General features: G+C 39.6%; 2 protein-coding genes across 5 annotated transcripts in view; one reads left to right on the top strand and one right to left on the bottom strand.

The window, feature by feature from the left end:
- Nucleotides 1-309: 309 nt before the first annotated feature.
- Nucleotides 310-8891, bottom strand: ERH (ERH mRNA splicing and mitosis factor). 2 transcript variants are annotated; one of them, XM_062576925.1, is made up of 5 exons: nucleotides 8763-8891; nucleotides 4553-4640; nucleotides 3263-3383; nucleotides 2108-2195; nucleotides 682-770 (listed from the first exon to the last, which is right to left on the bottom strand). In XM_062576925.1, the coding sequence occupies exons 1-5, from the start codon at nucleotides 8763-8765 to the stop codon at nucleotides 759-761; spliced, it is 312 nt and encodes a 103-aa protein (XP_062432909.1). In that variant the 5' UTR covers nucleotides 8766-8891; the 3' UTR covers nucleotides 682-758. The 2 variants fall into 2 exon arrangements, with proteins under 2 accessions (XP_062432908.1, XP_062432909.1); XM_062576924.1 differs by lacking the exon at nucleotides 2108-2195 and having other exon boundaries at nucleotides 310-770; nucleotides 8763-8870.
- Nucleotides 8892-9129: 238 nt separating this feature from the next.
- SLC39A9 (solute carrier family 39 member 9) overlaps nucleotides 9130-26318 on the top strand; it is a 28478-nt gene continuing 11289 nt past the window's right edge. For all 3 annotated transcript variants that reach the window (XR_009958586.1, XM_062577431.1, XM_062577432.1), the window contains exons 1-5: nucleotides 9130-9725; nucleotides 15121-15229; nucleotides 21311-21499; nucleotides 24019-24087; nucleotides 25393-25478. Coding sequence is in view for 2 of the 3 variants with exons in the window: in XM_062577431.1 (XP_062433415.1) it covers nucleotides 9630-9725; nucleotides 15121-15229; nucleotides 21311-21499; nucleotides 24019-24087; nucleotides 25393-25478 (549 nt within the window). In the remaining variant the exon portion in view is untranslated. The remainder of the gene's footprint in view (nucleotides 9726-15120; nucleotides 15230-21310; nucleotides 21500-24018; nucleotides 24088-25392; nucleotides 25479-26318) is intronic.

The raw sequence follows: 26318 nt of genomic DNA on the forward strand, positions 1-26318 counted from the left end.
TCAGCCTGCTCATAGACAGCATCTTCCCAGAGAATAGACACTTACCTGAACAGAAATGCCTTGCAAGAAGATCAAGTTTACAGTGCAAGGGCAGGAGGGTTGCTATGTTTCCCAGGAATCCCCAGTAAAGACAGTAGCCAAAACCAGGCCAAAGAAGTTAACCTGGTAGGACAGAATTTGAGCTGTCCTGTAATACAGCAAAGGACTGCCATTCAATCCACACAACCCCACCAAGCCCCATTCTTCAGCAAACCGGCAAGAAAGATTTAATTTATTCTTTGGCAAAAAAGACAAAATTCATCAAACAAGTTTAACTAAAGGATATTTTTTTATTCCCCATTAAGACAATCTGAAGGACATAACTAAATATTGGAAACTCCACAGAAGGGCACATACAGTGAATGTGAAGTAATAATGTGAACAGCCCCAGGGGTTTGAATAAGGTAGGATCATCAGCTAACCAAGATGTTGCACCTTCTTCTCCATTTACACTGAAAAGTTTCAAATCCAACAAAATCCTTGCATCTCTAACAATACATTCAGTCCTGGCTAAAGAATTTAACAAGATGGCAACAGGACGACTATAATACAAAACTTTCACTACTACGCTCTGTACACGCCTGTTGTCCAAGCCCTCCCCCAAACCCATGTAATGATGGTGCAGCCATTATTTGCTTGCTTGCTGGGCCTGCCTGCGGAGGAGGACGTAGATCTTCTCCTTTATCCAGTCTTTATTGTACGGCTGGTATGTCTGAGTGTCAGCACGGTAACTAGGGAAAAGAAAAGAGTTAATGTAATATTAGTCTTGTAGTGTAAGAACCCAAAACAGAACTTGATGCTGTAAGGACTATTAAGCGACTGTAAAACAGTGTATTTGCATTTAAATTCATGAATAATTATTTACAGAGAAAGCAAACAGAGCCCTTTAATATTCTAGAGCTCAGAATTAAGAAGGGTGCCATTAGGAAACATCATCTAATTTGTCTTAATGAGACAAACGCTCAGTTTAACTGACTCAAGCAAGTGTTCAGCATTTGAAGTGCTACACCTATGTCTGGAATCTTTATAGGACCCTACAGCCTAATTCTCATCGCTAACCAGGGATAGGTGATCAAATTAGTCCACTAGCAAGATTTCATGTCAGGCTCAGAAAACTCAGCTATTCAAGACACTGAGGTAGATTTAAATGGAAAATTGAAAGCCAAGTGCATCAAGTTATCTGTTAAAACTCATTCCCTTTCTTCCCCTTTTTGTCCTTAAAGCTGGATGAACTTTTTGATGAAGGTAGTACTTTAGGTGAGTGCTTCAAAAGCTACTGAAGGCCTATCCAGGTTCTAAATCTTGGAACACACTTTTCTAACCAGATGAAGAGAGTGGTAGTTATTGGTAAGAAGCTAAGTATAAATCTGAAGTTGTTTAACTCAATCCAGAATAATTCACAGTGTTATTACATAAAACCCCCCTACTAAACATAGTGCACTACTAAGGTAGCAAAAATACCTGCTTAAGTATTGATAATAGTGAAATGCTTTCTATGGCCCTGAACTAGAACAGAGGCCTTATTATTTAAGATCCAGTATGTTGTTTCAAGGCTACAGAAAAGGTTTCATTACTATCAATACTTCAGTAGTTTCACTGCAGTATAAGAAATATTTTTTTCCAGAATGGTTAATCATTTGTTAATCCAGTTATAATGTTACACTGCAAGACCAGAGAACAAGTATTTTAGGATCTTCATGACCCTAGTATACCATGTACTATGTATGCCATCTGGTGGAAAACTATAAGCTGAGGTAGAATTTGGCACAACACTAAGTTTATAAGCCTAATTACGAAAGCCACAAGAGCGTAGTAGAAAACGGTTGCTACTTCAAAAAGCAAGTACTTAGCTACAGTCTGTTAGATAAGAAACTAAAACAAGAAAAGTCATCTTAACTGTATCAGGCCAGCGCTATGACATTTGACAATCAAACAGGGCAGAATGTCTAGCAAAAGGTAAGCCTACAGAAACTGTGATAACGGTTTATTTACTCTATTGACAACTTTGGTTAACAGACTTTGTAGCAAGTTGTAAATAAGTTCTATATGTAAATTAGCATTTACATACAGGCAACGGTGGTTCACTGTGCAGCTGCACAAATACTGGCACTGGGATTTTAGACACAGCAGTACAACAGCAGGAATATCCACACAGACTTAAAAAAAAAAAAAAAAAGAAAGAAAGAAAGAAAATCCTGGAATTTATGAGCTCAGCAGGCCAAATAATGTTTCTTCTGATATTTGAGTATCAGATTTGCATCCTTATTCCTACATAACTTCTGTGAAGTTTCATACTAATGTCATCTCAAATCATATTTGTGGTATGAAAATTAGCATGATCTGGACTAAGTGATTTAATTACAATGTTAGTTATAAATTAAGTACCAGAATTTAATATTCGATTTTGCAGTGCAGTCAGAACAAAGTATACAAGACCATCTTTGCCAACAGTTTTATTACACAGATGAGAACCAGAAACGATTCACAAGAGCATCCAAATAATTAGCTAGCGCTCTCTGAAAGATTGCTATGTTCCTCAATCACTTAATTAGGACTTATAAAATCTTGCTGTGTCTTGATAGAAGTAAACAGTTGGCTGTGCTGTACTTCTACAGATCTCTACCATATTGCTAGTACAGTCATGAAGCTGCATAAAATTTGTTAGTCTTTTTGCCTCCTTAAAAAATTGGACTAATTTCACAGATGCAGCTCTAACACTGATTTTAAAATAGATTCTAGCCAGTCTTAATTAAAATATGGAATTGCATTAAACTGTTGGACTTCCATATTTGAAATGTTAGGAGCCTCAACATGATTAAAATTCAAATGGAATTGCTAGTTTCTAAGCTTAAGAGACACTTCATTCTGATGCAGTCTATATTGGTGGATTATATGGCATGCCAGCTGCAGTACTGCTGCCTTACTAAAACAGTTACTGAAAAAACAGAATTTTACCAGATTCCACATAAAACATTTAAGAGTTTATATGCAAGACTTCTGATGGGCAGAAGTAGGGAGACTAGTGATCTTCTCTATTCTGAAGTTTTAAAAAGTCTGAGGCACATCATGTAGGAATTCTGTACAAGCCTGAAGCTAGAAAATAATACAGTGAAATTATACTCACTACACACTATGCACCCTAACACCTCCCCCCCCCCCAAAAAAAAAAATCTCCATCTAGAAAAGAGAGAATTTGTCTTTCTCCTCCCACAGCTGAACTTACACCAGACAGCTGAGGTCTGCCAAGTCATCAATAAAGTCAAACAACTGGCTGATATCGTATGTAATGGATGGACTGTTGGGATTCATTCTCTTCAGATGCTCTTCATACATTTTACAAACTCCTACAGAAAGAGAAAAGATTGAAGTAATTTGCAGCAAATAAAGTTTCAATATTACATTATCAGACCAGAGGTGACAGGAAAGTTTAGAGATTACTGCCATTAAAATACAGATATGAATTACTTATTCAGATTTTTCAGAATTGAAACACTTTTTGAACTAGTTATCTGAACTGAAACAAAACACTACAAAACTCGTTAAGATGCATATAAAGAAGCATTGTTATGATCTAGTAGAAAAAGCTTTAGTTTTCACTTCAAAGGTATAACTTTCCAAGCAGACAGTGATAATAGAAATCTAAAATTCTTTCTAACTGTTTTAAAGACAGAAGATGCAACATATATTCCTACTGTATAAGCATCTGAGAAAAATTAGCACCAAAGCTATTGCTCACCTCTCATGACAGGGGTCATTCTTTATTAAAGGGTCAAACAGGGCAACCGATTATCTAAAAGCTAATACTGCCAGCACAAGTCTGTATATGAAATCAGATTAGTTTTGTTTAACACTTATTTGATACACTTGAGAAGAATAAAATATTAATGTGAGTGCTGAATTTTTATGTAGTCTTTATTCCAACTTTGTTTGCCTCACAAAACATCTTGGAAGTAGAATTTTTAATGTTAGGTGAACTTCCACATTTAAATCATATAGCTGTAGTACGTTTATCATCTTTCCAAGCTCATTATCTGTGTCTTAAGGTCACATAGAATTTTTGTCTGGATCACCTGTTTTTAGTTTGTAAAATAAGTGTAAATTATGTATATTTATATGTTATTTCCAATAGCAATCTTTCCTTTACAAGACTAGCCAAAAAATAAGGAAAAAAGAGAGAAAGTTAAGATCCAATCCTGCAATGAAATGCATTTGAACAGATCTACTGCAGGGCCACCAAGAGGGTGGTATCACCTAATCTCATGAAGTGACATGCTTTCTATACTAAAAATCTCATTTTGACTTAGACTGAACCAAGTTCAAGAAACTAAGGATAACTATTTTTAGAGTACAAAAACATTACTGAACTGAAAGAATGAGACATTTTTGTAATTTTTGTGACTTCTCTTGGAAAAAGCAACTTGTTTACTTACCAAGCAAGCTTTGGGAATATGTCAGAAACAAGGTTTTAACAACAATTGCCCATTATCTTGAGTACAGAAGCAATGATACCCACCTTCCATGCACTCATTCACTGATTCATAATCAGCGTATGTTCTGCCTTCTGGCCTCTTGGTGGGCTGAACAAGTAGAATTGTGTGAGACTGAAAAGAAAGAGGAAAAAAAAAGCACTGAGTTGCTTCCAAAATTATAAATATTTGAATAAAGTGTGAAAAGATTAAGCTACAGATTTTTTTTGCCACCAGATCATTAGACAAACTGGGTCGCACTAAATGTATCTGTCCTCAGTGTTACTTCACGACACCTATCACAGAACTTTGGCACACAGGATAAATACGAGGACCAAGATGGCAAAGTATTGCACAGCTATTACTTAACTCTAAAAACAATCATTGTATTGTAACACTGATCTAGTGATTGATGAGACAGTTTTTTCTCCAAATGGCACTTACTTTTCCTATATGCTGTGTTAACAATTTTTGTTTCCAATCAGTTCTATCGATCCTTAGAGTGTTTTTTAAAATGCGTAAAAACACTAGTAAAGCACCTATTGTGTTGAAGAAACACCATGAAAATAGTATTTTCTACTGAAACACAAAACTAAATCAATAAAAGTCAATGTATAATAGCTATCCAATTAGCATATTCACTTATTTCATTTTAAATGCAAACTGTTAGTACGATTTAAATACTCTCAGCAGGGATCAAAGAGAGAGTCCAGCTTAACCATCAGTCTCACCTCAAAGATCTTAATGCAACAAGTGGAGTTATTCATTCAATTTCAAAGGAACACAAATTACACACGAAAACTGCATTTAGTGTTCAAGGCTATTTTTGGAAAACAGATGCACTGAATCTTAATACTTCAGCGACTCTACTGAACAGTAATTATGACACAGATAACTGTTCCAAGTGTCACAGCCTACAAATTTGTTCTTCTGCAGAAAAGGCTTAGGATGTTGCACGCTATATGGCGTACGTTACTTCTATAGAATTTTTCACTGGGTTAGAGAAAATAATTTGAACAAGTAACACGTGAAATTTTTGAAGTATACACAGCTGTGACCTAATGAAGAGGTTACAGATCATGTAAAGTTTGTAAGCACATTAGAAAAAAAACCATTTCCATCAGTGTTAATTGAATCGAACATTTTCAATGCTAATAAATGAAGTGAGCTGATAGCATGTAATATTCATGTAGGCAACTATGAAGTAAGTACACTGAAAATATAAATACTAAAGTATATTATTGGGTTTAAATTGATTAAGTGCTGAGAGAAAACTCCTGATCCATGCTTTGGACAGATCAGTTAAGATAAAGGTTCTGTACTCAAATGCAGAAAAAAAAAAGCAAATAAGTTATTACAATCTAAAAAGAACATACAAGAAAGCAGTAAAGATTTCTCTACGATTATTAACAGTATTCCCATTCCTGGAATTAGTTTTCAGTTCTTGAAGTGCTGTCTCAAATATCATGGTAGAAAGAGACTGAGAGGAGCACAGAAAAAAGTGATGCAAAGAAACAGAAGAGCTCAAAGCTTCTCTCCAATTAGAAACAGAACAAAAGTGGAATTCAGAGCTATACACAAAAAGTCCGACTAGGGACTAGACCATCTAAGTTTACTTTCATGTAGGCCACAGGACACTTAATTTGAATGGAATTCCTCACGGGGGGAGGGGGGGAGTAATCTGGCTGCTTCGAAGCCCACCATACTTAACAGGCTTGTGGCACCAGGGTGTCTGAACGACTCTGCCCAACTTTGAACGAGTACTTTTACCAGCAAAATCATATTTGTTTGCTGGTCACTGATGACAAGGCTTAGTTCTAAGACTTGCAACTCTAACATCCTGGGAGCATCTGAGCACTAAGGATTCCCTATTAGCAGTAATAAATGAGGTGCATCAGCCAGTTTAGGCAATGTGCTCTAAAAAAAGCTATTTTAGCATCAGAATGTCTTGTGAAATGTTTGATTGAGATAGAGTTGGAGTATCTGTCTTTTCTGACCAGACTCAAAATTAAAAAATATGTTGGGTTTATTTGACAAAACCTAAGAGTGCAGATAAAACACAACTGGCTAACAGTTAAAGAACGATATCATAATTGACTGAGTTATGTATCCTGTCTCTTCGTGGGGAATAACTTTATGCTGTCTGGCATATAAATACGCAGGCTATTCTTCCTTTTCCTTAAGTATTAAATCAATGTGTATGACCTGACATTATTCTAATAATGAGATTGCAAAAACAAGTATCAGTGAGCCAAACATCTGAGCCTATTCTTTTAAAACTGCAAAATAGAAATTATTTGGGCCTCTTACTTTAAATCATTCATCATTTAAGAAACTCTTCAATATCCGTATCAGATACTAACCTAAAAATTATTATTCATGCTCTAAAAAAAGCACATCTTTCAGCTTTTCTAAGTGTAAAATAGCAATACATATTGAAGACTAATTTCTGCAAGCCACTAACAATAATTCTATTACACCTATCAAGAAACAAACCTAAATTATTGCTGGTATTTTTTGATTCTGTTACTGCTGACTTAACTCTTGTGCTGTCACTGGGCACCACTGAAAAGAGTCCAGCCCCACCCTCCCTTAAGGTATTTATACACATTGATAAGATCCCCCCTCAGGCTTCTCTTCCCCAGGCTGAAGAGGCCCAGCTCTCGCAGCCGTTCCTCATAGGGCAGATGCTCCAGCCCTCTGATCTTCATAGCCCTACACTGGACTCTCTCCAGCAGCTCCATGTCTTTCTTGTACTGCGGAGCCCAGAACTGGACACAGATGAGATGAGGCCTCAGCAGGGCTGGGTAGAGGGGCAGGATCGTCTCCCTCGACCTGCTGGCAACACTCTTCCTAATGCACCCCAGGAGACCATTGGCCTTCTTGGCCACAACAGCACATTGGTGGTTTGTGGTCATCTTGCTGTCCACCAAAGCTCCCAAGTGAACTAAAATTAATTTCACTGGAATCAACTGTATTGTAGAATTAATGCATTATACCTCAAACATTTAAGAACTTCTCACTATTTTACCTTAAAAAAAAAAGCTTTTTAATGATTTAATAAAATTGCTCCTCCTCTCCCTCCACAGAAGGGCCAAAGAACAACCAACTCAGAAGTTCAAGAGATGTTTACTAAAACTGCCCGAGTAAAGCTGCCCTCCTGAACACCCACTTAAGTGACAGAGGCCAAAACCAAATGTGCTTAAGAACTATTATGCTTTCCTGTAGGTATAAATCCTGTTAGGAAAAAAACAAAATACAAAATAATGGATGACACAGAAATTCTTGTGCAATAGGACTAGGATATCAAGAACAGCCCAATAACGACTCTTATTGTTCTGCTGCATACTGCAGGTTTTCTTGCACTTTCCTTTAAAGTGTAATCATGCTGCCTGCTGTTCAGGGAGACAGTAGACTAGATATCACAGTGGTTTATACTACGAATTTTAAACTTCTTGAGAGCTCTTTAGAAAGTGCTTTACGTACATTAATGAAGACATAATCCTAAAAAAAAACACTTAAGGCAGCGCTGACAGCCAAACAACAGGGCTAAGAGCTACTCAACATCTGTCCAAAGGGGTTTCTAGTAAGTGTAGGGGCTACTCAACAACAAAGCAAAAACTGGAAAAGCAAGAAAAGGCAACATTGTGAGAACAAACAAAGATGTAAAGGAAATACAGGCCGTATGCCACGAACACCCGAAGGACTTCCAGGTATTGCTGCTGACCAGAAGTAGCAGTTTAAGCAGCTTCCATCTTTTCACTTCGGACAACAGGGCAGGGCTTGCGGCCGACAGTCCCAGCGGGAACCAGCTGGGCGAGCGCTGCCCAGGCGGGCGCGGGCTTCTCCTGCCACCCCGAAGGCACTCTGCACCACGGCCTGCGCGGCCTCTCGCTCCACCGCGCGCGGCTGCACCAGGCGACGGCGACGAGCTCCCGCCACCGGCGGGCCTGGCTCTTCCGCACGGCCGCCCCCGCTCCTGTCGGCCGCGGGGCAGCGGCCGGCGGGGGAGACCCGAGCGGGGCGAGCGGCGCCTCCCGCAGCGCGGCGCGGCGCAGGGCCCCGCCAAGGGCCGCGCCCGCCCTTTGTGCGCGCCGCCCGCCAGCACGTGCTGCCGCCCGCCCGCCCGCCCAGCGCCGCCGCCGCCCGCCCGCCCAGCGCCGCCCCTCCGCGGCTCGGCTCGGCTCGGCGCGGCGCTGCCCTCCGGCGCGGCGCGGCCCGGCCCGGCCCGGCGCGGCCTCCCCGCGGCGCGCTCACCATGGCGGCTCCCGCTCCGCAGCTCCGCCGCGACCAAGAGGCGCCCAACGATTCCCCCACAAGCCCCCGCGCCGGCCGGAAACGCCTTGCTAACGGCCGACCATAGGCGACGAGAGGCTACGCCGCCGCGCAGGCGCACGGCGCGCGCGAGCGCGCTGCCACACGGCACGGCGCGGGGGCTGCCGGGAGCGCGCGCCCGCCCGCCCGCGCGCGCCATGCTGGGCTGGGCGGGGCGGGGCTCCGCGGGAGCGGGGCGCCATCTTTGGTGGGGGAGAGCTGCCCGCCTTCCCGCCTCGGCTCGCGCGGGCCGCCGGGTCCGCGGCCTCGCCCACCATCTTGAGGTCGGGAAGCGCGCGGGATGACGTGTGGGCGCGCCCCGGAAGGGGAAGTGCTGTGCCGCGGAGGTGGCATTTGGCCTCCGAGGTAGCGGCGGGGGCTGGCGGCCGCAGGGAGCCCGCGGACCGGCGCGGCCTCCCGTCCCGTCCCGTCCCGTCCCAGCGTGGCGCGGCTCCTCGCCTCTGCCCTCCCCGCGGTCCCGGCCCGCTGTGCGGAGCGGCCGCGGTGCCCAGCGCTTCTCCCCCCCGTACCGCGGGCAGGGTCCAGCCGCCTCAGGTGAGGGCTGAGCCCGCCCTGGGCTGGGCCACCGCCGCCTTCCCCCGGCCGCGCCGGGCAGAGCCGCGGCTTCTGCACACCCGACCCAGAGCGGGCCGCCGCTGGGGGCTGAGCCGGCCGGAGCTGCCGGGCAGGACAGACATGGCTGAAGGCCTCTCCTGGGACCTCGGTGTCTGCACGGGTTAAGGCGTGCGGGGCGAGGTGGAAAAGTTGCTGTTGAATTTCACTTTAAAGGACTGGACAGAAAGCAGCGAAATGGATGATTTCCGCTCCATCTGCCTGCTATCTCTGGCTATGCTGGTTGCCTGTTATGTGGCAGGGATTATCCCTCTGGCAGTTAATTTTTCAGAGGTAAGACAGCTTCACCAAACTGCTCGTTGGTTGCTAAGGAAGAAAAGCAGGAAGTAGATGCAAAATCTACCAAGGCATATCAGTGCTGTCCCCTTTCAGCTGTGACTATGCTGTTGTAGGCGCTCTTGTAATTTAAAAAGCTTTCTAAGGAAAACATAAGTGGATGATAACCTTCACTGAAAATCACTACCTGAAATAATGTTTGCTCAAAAAAAAAAAAAAAAAAGTATCTAAAATCACTAAAGTATATCAAAATCTGTCCAGGTCTCTCAGCTGAAGGTATAACAAAGCCTCAGCCTGTGGTTGAAGAACAAGAGGGTGGCTGTTATTTATGTAGGAAGTTTGTGTCAGAAGCTTCTGAAGTTAGAAGATAACTTTTATTATGTGTCCATAGACTCTTTGAGTCTGGGGTTCTAAACCAATTCTTAAAATCTTCTTAGAAAAATGGTTTTGGTTAACTATTTTGCTCACACTTTATACTACCCACAAGATAACAATTAGCTCTTTGATGATTGCAAGAAAACTTCAAGTCGTGTTAATATTCTGGACAAATGAAAGTGGTCTTTTTGAAAAACATCTATGATAAAAAAGATACTGTTAAAAGAAAGGGAAACTTATGAATCAAATGTGGGCCCAAGCAGTGTGGGAATTGAGAAGCAAATATATTTGGGCTTTTCTAAGAGATGGCATTATAATTGTCACAGTCTCTGGAAGTCTCATGATGTCCTCTGAGGCCTGTGTGCTTTTATTTTATTTTTTTGAAATACTGATTGTTGCAGTAGATGTGTAGTAGTGTTGTGAAAGTTTAGTTCTTATAAAGTAGTAAGAGCCTCGTTTCTCATTTGTGCTGGATACAACACTGTTCTTGGAAGGGGAGGTGATGGAAAACAAATGTGACCTGTATCCCCATCACGTCATACCTTGAATCTGTCCTTTAGTCTCGTAACAGGTGTACTGGAGGCTTTGGGAGCAGTACATTATGAACAGCACAGAAAGAAATGCAATTCCCTTTTGTTACAGTACAGTTCAACTGAATGAATCAAAACATGAGATTACATCGTGAGATCTTTATGTAAAAATTAGTTCAGTTCTGTATTACCAGTGCTTCATCTGATGCTTTGATAGGTCTTTCCTTAAATATGTTCAAGGCTATGTTTGTTTTCTCTCTCTTTAAAACTTGCTTTTGCCCTGATGCCTCAAAAGGTCTTTTTTTTGCAAATTTGCTGAGACCGCTACCTAGCATATTAATTAATATTATCTCAAAGTGGTTGTGTTTTTTTTTTCAAAAATAATCATGAGGAAAAGTTTTTTAAAATTCACCTTTATATTTGGTTGTAAGTTGTTTGGAGGTGGTGTTGAAGTGTTTATGTGGTTTATATAAATCTGTACAGTTGGGTCAGGGGATGCATGCGTAACTAGGAGCTCCGGACTGCTTCAGGAATACAAATCCATTATAAAAAATCTTGTGGAAGCAAAAATATAGTGCTCTGCATAAACAGTAATCAAATTTTATTAACCTGCTCTTACTTCTGCAATGTTTGTAAATGTGTATAGAGTTTGTAAAGTAACTTTATTGGAGTATCTTAAACTCTCAGAATTTCTTGATTCAGTTTTGCACTTAAATTAGATTTTCTAAGGACCCATATGCTGTGCTGATTTAAAAGAGGGGCTGAATCTCTCCACATATGGTTGTTGTGCAAATATTATCTAATTCTGGAAATACCTAATTAGCAGTTAGAATTATTTTGTTTAAAATAATTGACTAAGCATTTGCAATGTGGATCATTTTAAACTGAAATGATAGTTTGGTCTACATATTCTCTTGTTGGCAAAACATCTTATAGCCTCAATGAGGGGGAAAAAAAAAGCCTTGTAAAGGCATTGCTTTTAAGGGTCCAAGTAGGAAATAAAAATGAATGATTCATGTGATGCACCCCAAATGCTGGAGAACAATAAAATTATTTACTAATGTTAAGGCATTTCTTCAGAAGACCTTTTTGCAGTGAAACCTGTTGTTTTTGTTCTGATTTTGGTCTTACTTTCTGTCCTTTCAATTAGATTTGAATATTCTTGAAAGTATGAAACTCCAGTACAACCAAGTATCTATTCTAAGAAGGTACAGACTGGGCAGAGCTTCACTTTATGTACGCAGATATGAATCCAGTCATCTTGGTCCTAATTTGCAGTACTCTTTCAGGGGCTAGCATTTAGTACTGTTTTGGGCCAGAAATCAGACCATGCCAGTTCTTGAGGCTGCCTCTTAAGTTGTAACTGAAAAGTTGAAAATTAATTAAAAAAAGATAGTAGTTTGGATCCTTTGAGTGCCTAATAAACACACACACAGTGTTGACTGAAGTGGGACTATTTGCTGCTGAAAGTAGGTGAAAGTTTCTCCTGATGGATTTCAGAGTTTAAAGCTGTGCAGATTTAAAGCAAGGAACTGACATAATTCCTGGCACCACTGAACATCTTGCTAATTTGAGAGTCTGGGTTTTCTTTTGGAATAGAAATTTAAGTTGCTTTCCTGTGATGTTTTTAACACTATTTACTCTGCTTTTTTCTTTTTCCTTTTTGAGACACATAAGTGTTTGGGAACTAAATGATTTATTTTGAAAAGATTCGATTTCTTGGACCAAACTAGATGACTTTTGCCCATCTGGGTAGAGTGCAATTATTAGATTGCTGTATTCATTATCTCTAAGCATACTGACTTTTCTTGAAATAGTAATTTGTTAGTGTGTGTTATTTTTGTGCTTTTTAAAAAAATCACAGATGTCCAAATTAAAGCAAGCAATATTTTCAGTCATAATAAAACAGTACTACTTGTGACGCTTTTGGCAGTCTGCGTGTGTATAATATATGTATATAGTATAGAATTATAGTGCTGCAGCATAAATACCATCTTATTGTTCCTTTGAAATGTCATATTTTGGCAAAACTGCTTTAAAAAATGTTGATGTGGAAGATCAGCTCTTTATGTAGATTCCCACTGTATAACAATTTATGAAGTGTAGTTGTCCTACATGTGACTATGCAGAGCCTGTTGGTAGACAATTTACAAATGTTTTCATTTCCTGCATATTACTACTTGAATTTTCCCCAGTCAAGTTCTAACCGTTCCCTTATGTCATGTTTGGCATACATTTAGAAAGCTAGTTACAAGTCCCTCCAGAGCATGTATTTCTTCTATGCAATTCTTACCTATTTAGGTGAGATTTATTCAACTTGCATCATTACAGTGCATTGGAGGAGAAGGGGGGTCAGGATAAGGATATGCTACGAGTGCTTTCCTGTTACTCAGACTCTGGTCTCCAGGTCCTCGGTAGTTAAAGCTGGCGTTTGGGTAGCACACAGACATCTCATTGTGCATTCAAGATGATGTTTCTGCCCCAAAGGAGGTGATGCACAGTTGATATCAAAGTCTGAACTTCAGTAGTTAGGAGGTGTGGTGTGATAAGGGCTATTGCAGGGTTGGGTCTCTGGAAGGGAGAGAAACTTGCCATAGAAAGCAAGTCATTGTACTTTAGGTGCCATTAGATGTTTATGTAATAGAATTTTCAGCGCATGGCTTTGGCTTTAGCCTATCAATATTGTAGTCATAAGCAAACAAAAGTTAATAGTAGATTGTCCTTACGTAGGAAAAATAGAATTCAGTCAAGAGGTACTACAGTTGAGGGAGTAGTGATGTCTCTGTAGGCTTTTTGTCCAAAATTAGAATCTTTCTAGAAAATAATCCTAATTATTAGTAGCAATTGCTTAGAAAATCTTTACCTGCTTTTGTTGTTGCTTGTTTAAGCTTGTGGCAGAAACCTGATTTTCCAGGAATATGAATTAGTCTATTTTTCTTTATTATACTATAAAAATATTAGATTTATATGAAGTTGTTTAATTACAAATTTGCAACAATTTGCTAAAACTGATTATCGTTTACAAAATCTATTTTTGCAGGGGGGAAAAGGGAGTGCCATGATCTGTAACTACTTAGAGAGTAAAATATCTTCTTGTATTGCCCTAAAATGTGATACTTTTGCATAGTCTTTAACTCCTTTAAAAATGCTTCTGGGAGGCTTAAAAGTGTTAGTAAAGACAATAAGCACTATACTGCATTCATGCCTCTCTTTAAATTAAGAAGACTGCCATAAAGTTATGCATTAACTGCATAAATAAACTACATTAGTCAAAATGATAATGCTGCCAATACATTCTCTCATTCAAACTCTCATTTAAAGAAGCCCTTTAAATGATTTGTATAATTCTGGTTTGGAACCTATCTTTGGGATTAAGTCTGTCTGTCGTATCTTGTAGCTTTCTGACACTTTGAAATTATTATAGTGCGTATTGTAGTTCTGCATATTCAGTGGACAACTTAAGCATTTGGTTGTTTTTGAATACATGGAAAACATTGAATACATTATCAGAACTTTCAAGTAAAGTTGCTCTGAAGTTTATTTGATTTGCAATTTTATATTTTGAAATAAAATCTGTTCTTCCATTCTACACTATTAAATAAAATTCCATGTGATTGGAGGGCAAGCTTCTGCACACAGGTTCTACATTCAATGGAAACTGAGAGGTACTTCATCTGTCATGTGACAGTAACAGTCTTAATAGTTTAACATCATTTCTCAAGGCTCTCCAAGTCTTTAGGTGAAGGCAGCATTCGTCTTGCATTTTTTCTTATGGAATCTTTTCTTTGTTCCTGTAGTCCTACAGCTTCTTTCTTAGCCTTTCCCTATATTAAATAAGTATAGCTGACTTAGCAGTTTAAGCTTGTGCTCAACCAATGTATTATAGGTGCATTTTTATTATTGGTTCTCTTATCTTTCTGTATTTCCTTTGATTTATCTTTCTTGTATATTCCTTGGATATATAGACTGGAATTTTGGGGGAGCAGGCGATTTCTCTTGTGCTCTGTCATGCCTAGCAGAAGTTTTAGGAAACTGGCATGTTTATGTATAATTTCTAGTAGGAAGGATATATTTGATCACAAACCTGGAAGGAAAACCAAATATAGAATTAAAAACATGCTACAAAATTCAGATGCTCTCAATCTTTCTTCATTTCTGTAGGCATTGCAGTTGGAGTGCTACCCAAAACTCAGTAATCGCAAGTATTATAATCCTTGTTGTTTTCACATATGCCATGTATCGTTTCTTATCTGATGATAACAATCAACAAGTCATTTTCATTTTCAACTTTGATTGCATCAGATACTGTGGACATGTTCACATTAGAAATTTAATCATTAGAATTAAAGGACTATGAAAATGGAGCTCCTGAATAAAAACTATGCAGAGATATTGCCCCCCCCTTTTATTTAAGGTCTAGTAATGAGGGAGAGTAGAGGAGGATTTTTCATTCCTAAATATTATGCTTATTTTATGCTTGCTTGCAGGAGAGGTTAAAGTTGGTGACTGTTTTGGGCGCTGGGCTGCTGTGTGGAACTGCCTTGGCTGTCATTGTGCCAGAAGGAGTACATGCACTTTATGAAGACATTTTGGAGGGTAAGAACCAAAACCATATCCATAGATGCTCTTGTTCAAGATAACTTAGATTGTGGTGTGATGATATGCTAGACCATGTTTCTGGGTCATTTAGCATGAGATGGGGAAGTGGAGGATCACAGCAGCATGATGGAAAGCCAACATAAAATCACAAAATTTTTGTAAGCACAATACTGTGTGTTAATGGTGATATGACAAAGAAATGTGGTCAGGCTGTCGATCATCTTGCTCTTCCTCAGTGATCCAGTCATTTGCAGGTCCTGTGTACTGTTCTTTTCATGGCCTTTTATGCCCTGTGGTGTAGTGCTCCATATTCTGAGGAGAGTTAAAGGTTAACTCACTGGAACCTCAAACAAGAGGCATAAAGATGCCTTTGGGAGAGAATGATCTTGTGGATTATTTGCTGTTGCTTTCTGTGGTTTAGGTCACTTCTGATCAAAGCAACAACTGAGTAATCATGGAAGTGTTCTGTAGATCTATGTGTACTTGTAAGAGAGCCTTCCTTTGAAACTGAAGCACTTGTTGAAGCATGGTTAGTTTCTTAGAGCCCTAGAGAATGAACACTGAATGACTGATGCCCTTGCTGCCGACTGCAATCTGTTGGCTTTTCTGATGGACCTTGCTGGCCCAAGGCAGAAATGTTTGATGTCTTCCTGAATCACTTGAAACACCAGTTCTCAGCTATTCAAGCGGTTCCGTAGCAGTCCAAGTTCTTACTTCTCGGCTTTAGTTTTTCTACTAGTTAATATATTGAAATAGCTCAATGACAAGACTGATGAGTGTTGATACAAAAAAAGGGGTAGGAACGTATGACTGATGTTAAGTCGGAAAGGTGAAACTGCAGCAACTAGTAGTCCGGTGACATTAGGCAGCCGTTGAATCTCAGTTTAAAATGGACTGACGTTATAATTAAGTTCCGTTAATACACTTGGCTGAAAACTGTGGTTACGTAGGGCTAATTCACCAAGTAGGAGGCGTTCCTGTTTTGAGTGGCAGCTTCCATCTTAAGTAGATGCCAGCAGTATGTGTGAGGTGCCAGTTTCATCTATCCAGTTCTAGTCTGCTGCTCCAGTCTTTCAGGTAACTTCACCTCTACCAAATAGCTTAAAGCTAATGGAGATGATAAGATGTTCTGTAGGGGCATCAGCATGAAACACATCTTATACCTAGAAATCTTGAAAAAACCTCAGTTTGAGATTACACCCTTACTTTTAATAGCCTAGGGCTCATTACCTCTCTTTGCTGGAGTGCACTTTAATTTTTGCTTGAGCTTGGAGTGTTTGTGCTGTTACGTTACCATTACATGTGTAAGATTTTTCAGCATGCTGAAAATTTATTCAGAAATTTATCTGCAAGTAAACTGCAACAACTTAGTCTCAGGGGAAAGACCTATAAAGTTGAGGCTGTAGAGAACTTGCAAATGTGTCTGATGTACCGTTTTTCTAATCTTTAATTAAAAAGTCATAATCCTCTAAGTTATTTGGCTGTTTTTTTTTCTTTCTACATCTTTTTATATAATTTTTTTTTTTATTTCCAGAAAGAAATACAGTTTCTTTTTAGTAGTAGCCTTTTGGTAAAGTCTCCTGTCTTTCCAATCTCCTGTCTCCAATGGTAGCAGTCTTTTAGCCTGCTGTACTTTCTACTAATTTTATATTGTTCTAGTTTCATTTAAAGTAAACAGAAGATAATATATTAAGTCATCCATGATTAAGAAGTGAAAGAATCTATGATTATGCTTTTATACTGTATTGTAATTTGTGCACTGTAATGTAGGATCTCTCTAATGAGCTGTAGTTGTGGGTTTGCTCTTTATTCCATTTTAATTCTAAGTAGACTAAATTTTCTTCTAATGATATGGCTAGCAGTAAATACAATTACTGAAAACTGTATTTTCTTACTAAATGTGGTATATTGTTCATGTGTTGTGTCTACATCCAGATTAAGAACTATTAAACGATAATTTATATAGCATTTATATTTGGAGAAAAAAGGTATTTCCCATTAGTGCAGTAGTAAAGTCAGATATAAATACCTAGGAAAACCTCATTTGTCCTGAGAGCAGCTTCAGACTCATTTCATAAGTCTCTTGACTAAAGCTGGTCTGTCTATAAACAAAGGTTTAAGTAATATTGAAACGATCTCTTTCAGGTAATTGCTTTCTGATGCCTTACCTGATGTCCTACCTGAAGTTTAATTTCCTGTAGTACATTGCATTTGCAAATCAAATCCTGAGTTGTTGTCTTCCTCTGAAGACAAGAGAGAACTAGACTTCTTGCATTGCAGAGAGATGAAATTCAGTTATTGAATACTTTCTTTCTGCAAGAAAGACATTTAAGTAATTTTTGTAGTTAAATCTCCAAAGTTAAGCTTAGGGCTCCGAACTTCACAGCTTTTGGTATGTTTGCAACTTCACACATTCATGTAAATTAAATCTAGAAAGTTCTCTAAGGAGACATTGAGGTTTAAGCTTGAATACAATTATTCTTTTGTACACACACACACAGAGGTCCTGTTTTTTTTCCAGTTCTAAGCATGATTTTGTTCTGAGGTTGGTTGCTTGTAATAAAAACAGGTTTGTCACTGATTTAAAAAAATGTCATTTACTATTACTTCTATATCTTACCTTTGCTATCCTATGGTAGTTTGCTAAAATGACCGATTATAAGGGGATGTTGCTACAGTACTGCATACTTTGGAATGACTTCATCTTGTCTTTGTAAAGTCTGCGTTAACAAGGTTTTGATTTATTTTAAGATATAGGTAAAACATTAAAACACAATCACTGCTTGCTTTCCAAAAGTCTTATTTACCAAAGCAGAGCAGAAAAAAATTTATTGGAAGTTCTGCACCTTCAGTTTTTGGAAAAGCAAGAGCACTGTGGCAGGAGAGTCCTTGATTTTCGTCTAAGTGATTAGAAGATGACCTTTGAGGCAATGATTATTTTTTGACCATAAACCAAAGTAGACTTCCTTGGTGACTTCACTACTTTGCTTTAATGGATGAACTAGGTATTTACTAACAAAAAGATTGCCTCAAGAATTTTCAATGGTAATCAATGCTGTTCCATATAGTACTGTAATTGAAGTATTGCTGTTTGTAAAATAGTAAGAAATACAAAGATAAATGAAGCAAGGATTTGTGTGAGTTATTGTTTCAAGTCCTTTTGAAGAAGTGTTTTCTAAAAAAGATTTTAAAAAACGATCAGTTCAGTTGGTAGATATGATCAAGCAAGGATACTGCTTCAAACTTAAGAGTATAAAAGGGATAGATAGGAACAAATGATTAATACGTAAGAAGTGCTAAGATTATGTGGTCTGATTAAAGGTAGCAGAGAGGAAAGTGTTGGATGAGATGAAAAATGCCAGTAAACTGAGTGGCTTTCTCTTAAAACAAACAAACAAATTCTGCATGAGGCATGACTGAACGCATATGCATAGTGTGGTCTCTCTCTCCTTCCACGAGTGACTTGTTGAAAGATCTGTTCAAGTAAGAGAAATGTTGAGGCATCTGTGTCTTGCTAGGGATGTCCAGATGACTTTTGTGGAGATCACTGATCTCAAGGGGCTGTTCATATTTAGTCCAGTCAGATTTTAAGAACAGAGAAAGTAGTTTTTGAGCATTTGAACAACAGTCTTCTGTGTTTACAGATCATATTACGCTGCTAAATGGTATTTTGTGAGGGAGGTAGAAACTAATGTGGCAGCTGCTTTCTTATAATGGACTGAGATGTCAGTATTCTGCAGGGCATTGGAGCTTTGCAAAATGCCATCCCCATTTTTGATTTCTTATTTTAAACCATTTTTTTAAGAGTTTCCATGGAGATGCAAAAGGGTTGCTTCTGTGACCTACCATATTCTCTAAGTGTAGAGGAAAGACAGGAGACTTTACCAAAATAATTATAATTAAAGACTGTGATTTGGTCTAGCAGAAAAAAAAAAAAAAAAAAAAAAAAAAAAAAAAAAACAGAACCTTTTTTTCTTAGGGCTTTAAAGAGATTTATGTATAGAACCTACCGAACATATATTGTAAGCGTCGTCCCTGTTCTGGAATGGAGGCAACTTGCACTGAATGGTAGTTCATAGAATCAGTAAGGTTGGAAGGGACCTCTGGGGATCATCTAGTCCAATCTCCCCGCTCAGCAGGGTCACCTACAGCATGGTAGACAGGGTTGCATCCAGGCAGGCCTTGAAGATCTCCAGAGAAGGAGACTCCACAACCTCTCTGGGCAACCTGGTCCAGTGCTCTGTCACTCTCACGGGGAAGAAATTCCCCCTCACTTTCAGGTGGAACTTCCTGCCCGTTGCCTCTTGTCCTGTCACATGGGACAACTGAAAAGAGTTTGTCCCTGTCCCCTTGACACCCTCCCTTCAGGTACTTGTACACACTGATCAGATCCCCCCTCAGTCTTCTCTTCCCCAGGCTGAAGAGGCCCAGCTCTCGCAGCTGTTCCTCACAGGGCAGGTGCTCCAGCCCTCTGAGCATCCTCACAGCCCTGTGCTGGATTCTCTGCAGTAGCTCCATGTCTGTCTTGTACTGGGGAGCCCAGAACTGGACACAGTACTCGAGATGAGGCCTCCCCAGGGCTGAGTAGAGGAGCAGGATCACCTCCCTCGACCTGCTGGCAACACTCTTCCTAATGCAGCCGAGGATACCATTGGCTTCTCTGCAGAGCTGCTCTCCAGCAGGTTAGCCCCCAGCTTGTCCTGATGCCTAGGGTTATTTTTCCCTAGAGTGCAGGACTCGGCACTTGCCCTTGTTGAACCTCAGGAGGTTCCTCTCCGCCCAACTCTCCAGCCTGTCCAGATGTCTCTGAAGGTCAGCACAGCCCTCAGGTGTGTCAGCCGCTCCTCCCAGCGTGATATCATCAGCAAACTTGGTGAGGAGGCACTCTGTCCCCTCAGCCAGGTCATAATTCAGGGCCTCAGTGCAGTATGCATCTCAGTATACATCTGATTTAGCTTGGAGTATCACATAAAGAAATAAATGGACTGTGTGTGTTTTCCCGTTGATAACACTTAAATAATACTTATCCTGTATAAAGGGCCTTAGCTGCCACGGAAGTACAACTGTTACTTCTTATTATAGCAGTTATATTTGTATAGTATGCTGAGGAGCATAAAAATATCTCCTCTGAATCAGCCAAAGGACTGTCTAGCCTAAGTTCTTGTCTCTGTCAGGGCTCTAACAGAATAGGAAGAGCATAAGATTCAGGTGAGCACAGTGTGTGAAACTATGATGCAGAATGTGCACTGTGTGCTAAGTGGTGGTTACAGACTTAATTCAAAGCTCCTTATGCCTGATCTGTGCTAGTGCCTCACACAAGTCCTTCTCAAAGTGTGTTTCTCTATCTTGCTGGCAGAATAAAAGCTTAGATAAGATTCTTGTATCAGCTGGAAACTACCCCAACTTTGCTATTTTTTTTCAAATCTTTCACACGAATATACTAAGGCAGCTCTGCCCAGTCTTTGACCAGTACTGAAAAAGCTGTGTTCTTGTAGACGTTGTTTGCCCTGTGTGTCAGACTGGATTGCAGAAGCAGTAGTTTCCCATGATCATGAGCAAGTCTGGAGGATTTTGAAGATGCTGCTTCGGAGCCATTAGGTGGAAGACGACCAGGAATGTTAAATACACCATTCCTCTTCCTCTTTAAACTCATAAACACTCATGAATGAGCATTGAAATTGGAAATTTTACACAGTGAGCATTTTCCTTCTGATGGTTCATGACTAAAGGTATAAAGATCACACTAGGGCAACTGATAACCTGTAAAAGTTAGTAAAATTACATTACATCTCTACTTTCTGAAAGTCATTTAGGTAGAGACATTTGTCAGTATTACTAACCTATGAAATACTTGAAAAGAAATTTTGTTTGCTGAAGATGTGTGGGAAGGGAGGACAAAAGGAGGTCAACCAAGCAAATGCATGCTGCCCTAAGAAACTGAGCTAAGAAAGACTGTACATGATGACTTCTGCATGTTGACCAGGAGTGAATGAGGGACACTTCTGGCAAAGGACAAAGAAAAGCAAGCATGCTGTATATAGGCCCCTACTTCCTAATTTGTGTGTTTGCTTGCCACAGGGAAACATCACCCAGCGAGTGAGGTGCAGCATGTGATGGAGTCTGAGAAGGCAGAAATCCCGGTTGTGCATGAGTATGGCCATGACCATTCCAGGTTGCATGCCTACATTGGTGTTTCCCTTGTCCTTGGCTTTGTCTTCATGCTGCTGGTGGACCAGATAGGCAGCTCTCATGTGCACTCTACAGATGGTAAGTAAAGATTCACTTTAATTATACGTGCTGATTATTTACTTTGTCTTTATTAACAAGGTGCAATTTTTCTGAATGCTACTGGGATTTAATTTGACCAGTCACGTTGAGAGTTTCTGTTAAGAGAGGAGCTGAGTTTCAGTAGGTGCTGCACAAGCATGAAGCAGGGTCCACATGAAATGCTTGTGCTGGAATATCTGTCCTGGAATCCAGCAGAATTTGAGAGTTTGCTTTGCTAATATGAAATATTAGAGCATACACAGTGTGGGGATGGAGGGTGACTTGATGCTTGTTGTTGTCTGTTTTACAGCATCACCCATAGGGGATTTCTTTGGCTTTCCAAAAAAAACTTCAGGTTAAAAGCTCCTTATCTTCTTTTATTTTTTTTCCTACTTTATTGTTACAACATTGAGGTAAAATTAGCAAAGAACAAAAAGTTGTCTTAAGAAAGATACAAAAATTGAATCAATAGCTAAGCGTAAACTCTGATCTTTTGCTGTAACTGCACAGCTAGGCCCCACACTGGGCTACAGACTCACTGCTTCATGTAGAGTGCACAGGTTACTCAACTCCATTGCATGTTTCTTGAAATGCCCCAGTTGCCTTTTGTTTCCTGCCTTTGCTTGTAGCTTCACTTTCAGACTAGTTTGACATGCATTTAAGAGGCACTGTCACCAAAAGAGGTAGTTATTGCCTCTGACTACTTGTAGTCTCTCATGCAGTCTTCTCTGATGGAATTTGGCCCCCCAAAACTGTGGAACTGATGTAGATGGAGAAGTAAAATGGAAGAAGAGGGGAGATAAGTGTGTGTTAGATCCTTGGCAGTTCACTGTGCAGCTGTGCAAATGCTTGTATGGGGTCAGTGTGGTGGGAAGGGTGAGAGGCCAGTGCAAGGGCTGTTCATGCTCATGCTGCTGGAGAAGAGTAGGTAGAGCCATGGCCTTGGCTAATTCATTTTCCTAGCTTTTTCAAAGAAAACCTTGGCAGGCAGGGTGCAGGGCTCTCAGATGACCAACTTTTATGAGAATCTGTACACAGATTCTCGACCATTTCCAATGTCTCTGATCAGAGCAAATAGCAGAAAATTGACTTTTGGTTGAACTGTTAGAGGTACACACTATAAAATAGGATATTAAGTACAACTTTGTCTGGTCTGTAATTCTGACACAGGAAATGCACTGACGTTTTTCTAATTTTTATTAGGTAGATTTAAGAAATGTTGTTTCCTTGTGTGAACCAATGTCTGGTAGTTTTATTATCTTCAAGTGGTTAGATTTAACTTTCTCTAAATTAGAAAAATTATGTAGACTAGAAAGGAGATATGAAGTTGGATGAGACTGTCTTTTTGAGTTTGTCTAGTTCTGGGCAATCTAACTTAAAGGAAATGCAGGAGAAGAACTTGAAAAAACATTCCTTGTGAATGATCTCCTGTTCGACATGGTTACACAGTCACAATCATCCAACAGGAGCCTTTGCAGTTACTTAAATAGGCTTCCTCTGGTTGAGAGGACCTCTCTGACTGAAAAGAAAACATCAGTGTTTAGCTAGGTCGCTTTCCGGATCTGATGAACTGTGTGATTATGTGGGTGCCTGAGCAGGGAAGCCAGTAGCTGAAAGAGCTACTAGCTGCAACTGGAGGAGGACAAGGGGAAAGGAACAGGACTTTCTGGCAGCAGTGAAGATTTGTTTGATTAAAGAAGCTTTGTCAGTGTGCTTACAGTCAGCTTTCTAAACACTAGTATAATTAAATAATAGATGGTAAACTGTTTGGAGTTAATCAGTTGAAGAATTGGATGTTTCTGTTCTTGTGCAAGTCTTATCTGTCTCATTGTGGTGATTCTCTGCAGCTATTTCGCTGTTGATTGCATAGCAGTGGATGATATCCTGTTGTATTGTGTAATGAGTTAATTTGCAAATGTGGTCAGAAGAGTTATCAACCAGTTGTGGACAAGATACTGGATCTAAAGGAGCACTGGCTGCATTTCTTTTTTCTGTGGTGTATAATGTTGGAGGGAAATCTCTGAACTGTCCTCAAGGCAACAAGTAAAGTTTGTAGCTTACTATGAATTGCCAGAGAACCAGTGTAACAGAGGCTGCCCAAGATTGTCTTGTGAAGGAAGAGACCAATGTCAGGTTGTGTGGGCAAGATAATCCTGGCCCTTGGAAACAGCTCTGTGTTCTGGTGATGCTCCCCTTGGTAGCACAGAACTTCAAAATTTGCTTTTAGGAAGTTAAGAACTGTAGCTGCCTATGTCAATGACCAAGTAAATTGCAAAGAATGATACTGCGGCTTTTTGCTGAAGGAACGTAAGGTGAGTTGGTATTGTTAAGTGCTGAGCGATTTTATAGTAAACCTAATGCAGAAATGCAAAAGATGAGTTATTTTGGAATTCTTACATAACTGAGTAAGCTGCTTATCACACCTAGAGAACACATACAGTTTGACGTCTTACACAAATTATACTGGAACAAAATTTGTATTTGCTCTTTAATCCTTAATTTCCTAATGATCATTTCAGATCCAGAAGCTGCAAGATCGGGCAATTCCAAAATCACCACAACGTTGGGATTAGTGGTTCATGCTGCAGGTAACGTGGGAACTATTGCTAAAACTTGGGAAGGACTTCTGTTGCTATGTGACTTGTCTTTAGCCTATAGAAGCACATGCATTTTAAATTGTGTTATCATTAACACATGAAAAGAGCCTTGAGGAGTGTTTAATGTTAAAATATACTACATTGCACATCTCTACTAACCTTGAATTACTTCTTTAATAGTATAGCTGTAGGTTTGAACAGCTTTGGGAGCATAGAGAGTGACTTTATCGTTTAACTGATAAATTAAGAGTTATGCAGAGGTGGTTTTGAAAGTTGTTGGCTTTTGTTCTATAACAAAGCAAAAGAGAAAGGAGGGAGGAAAAAAAGATTCACCCTCGAGCCTTATTAGGAAAACATATTCCAGTGCTCAGAATTTTCCATGGAAGTCTTATTTGGGTGCAATGTTTTCCCTCCTGTATTTTTCCTCTCTGAAAAGTTGATGTGTGATGCTTGCTATCTCCCTCTCCTGTTCTTTTGCTGGTTCCTTTAGCTACTGCATTTCAAGATGTGAAAATGCGTGTTTGATAGTAGTGTGAAACCCCTTTGGCTCATGATTTGCTCAGTTGAGGTGGAGTTTTTCCTTTTTTAAGGAACATCCTACTCCAAAGGAGATTTGTGGGGTGCAGTGCAAACATCTGACTGAAGCTTTGCAACTGTGTCAGTTCTTCCATGTATTGCATTCAACACAAATTCATTTTGCAATTCTTCATTATGTATTTATAATACAAGCATGATGCTTTTAATCTCCCCTGCTGGAAGTTATTGTATAGGATGTAAGGTTTTGGTCAAAAGACATTGTTTCAATAATACAGTGTTTATATGTAAAGGACTAATAGAACCCATTTTCTATTTCATAGATATGAAGTAGATACTTTTTTGTTAAATGATACAAGAATATTGTTTTAGGTGTTTATTCTAAAAAGGTTATAATTTTAACTCTGATGTTGAGAATCTGAAACAGCTTTTTTGAATTTAGGTAGGAAGCGACTTCTATAAAGAAGACCAAAATTACTAATAATTCTCTTGTCAAGATGTGTCAATACTGAATAGATTCTCAGTTCTGCCTTTCCATTCTTATGGAAAATGAGATGGCTTCTGCTGAGGGTTATCTGAAATTCTGAGGTTATTGTGGCTTCAGAAGCAAAGGGGAGTGAGCAGTGTATTGGGCTCACAGTATTAATGGCTTTTTGAGTAACAAGACTTTTCAAATCAGCATGCTTGGTACTGTCAGCCATTGAAAAAAAAACCTGAAAGTTATGTGGATAAATAATCAGTGAACTTGCACTCCTTTTTCAGCTGATGGCGTTGCATTGGGTGCAGCAGCTTCTACTTCGCAGACAAGTGTCCAATTAATAGTGTTTGTTGCGATTATGTTGCACAAGGTAAGTCATGATCCAAAAGTCTGTTCTTTAAAGGCCTCTTAAAGCACATAGAAATTCTTAAGAATTAAGTTTCCTTAGTGATGTAATATGGAAGTGTGTTATGTCATTGAAATGAACAGTAGTACCATTTGAAGGACCAAAGGTCACTGGTAGGATGTGTGACTGGATATCAAGTGGAAGATGCGAAGTCTGAATGAGATGAGAATGAGAAGATCTTCTTACAGCATACCTTGGAAGAACAGTTTAATAAGAAATGTGGCAGTTTCATGTTGGCTTTTTGTGAAACTAATCAAATAAAAGACCGATTGATTCTCACTGTTCCAGGAGCTATATTTGAAGAAGTTTGTGTGGAGTTCTGCAGGGCAAACCATGGGAGCTTACCCTGATGTATTTATTCAAGCAGAAGAAGCAGCTTTATGCTGGTGATGACAGTTCTTGCCTCTGTGTGATATTCCCAAGAGAATGGGGAAGATGCGTTCTATTGTTTAAAGGGTTAATCTTTTGAATCCTCATTATATCAGATTACTAAAAAAAAAATCAGTAGTAGCTTCATATCAATTATATGCCACTTCAGCAGAAAAGCTTTTAAATGTTTTTCTGATGATAACAAGCAAACACTGACTCTTGAAGTTGAAAAGTGTTGGATTTTTTTCCTTAAAATGTTTGTGCATGTATGTGTGTTAGCTATAGTTCCTAAATACTTTGTGAGTGGCTATATATTTGACTTACGGCAGCACACGCACCTATTAAAGTAGTCATACATTCATCTAAAATCTTGCTAATGTAATTGCATGTCCAGAATGTTAGGACTTACTAGATCTGGATTTCCTATTTTTTAAC

Source organism: Rhea pennata, chromosome 5, assembly GCF_028389875.1.
Source record: "Rhea pennata isolate bPtePen1 chromosome 5, bPtePen1.pri, whole genome shotgun sequence".
Lineage (NCBI taxonomy): Eukaryota > Metazoa > Chordata > Aves > Rheiformes > Rheidae > Rhea > Rhea pennata.

Excerpts from the sequence above, each read along its gene's own strand:
- ERH (XM_062576924.1), bottom strand. Across the intron at positions 3,384-4,552 it reads AGTGAATGAGTGCATGGAAG|GAGTTTGTAAAATGTATGAA; the intron begins GTGGGTATCATT and ends CTCTTTCTGTAG. Across the intron at positions 771-3,262 it reads GCAGACCTCAGCTGTCTGGT|TTACCGTGCTGACACTCAGA; the intron begins GTAAGTTCAGCT and ends TCTTTTCCCTAG.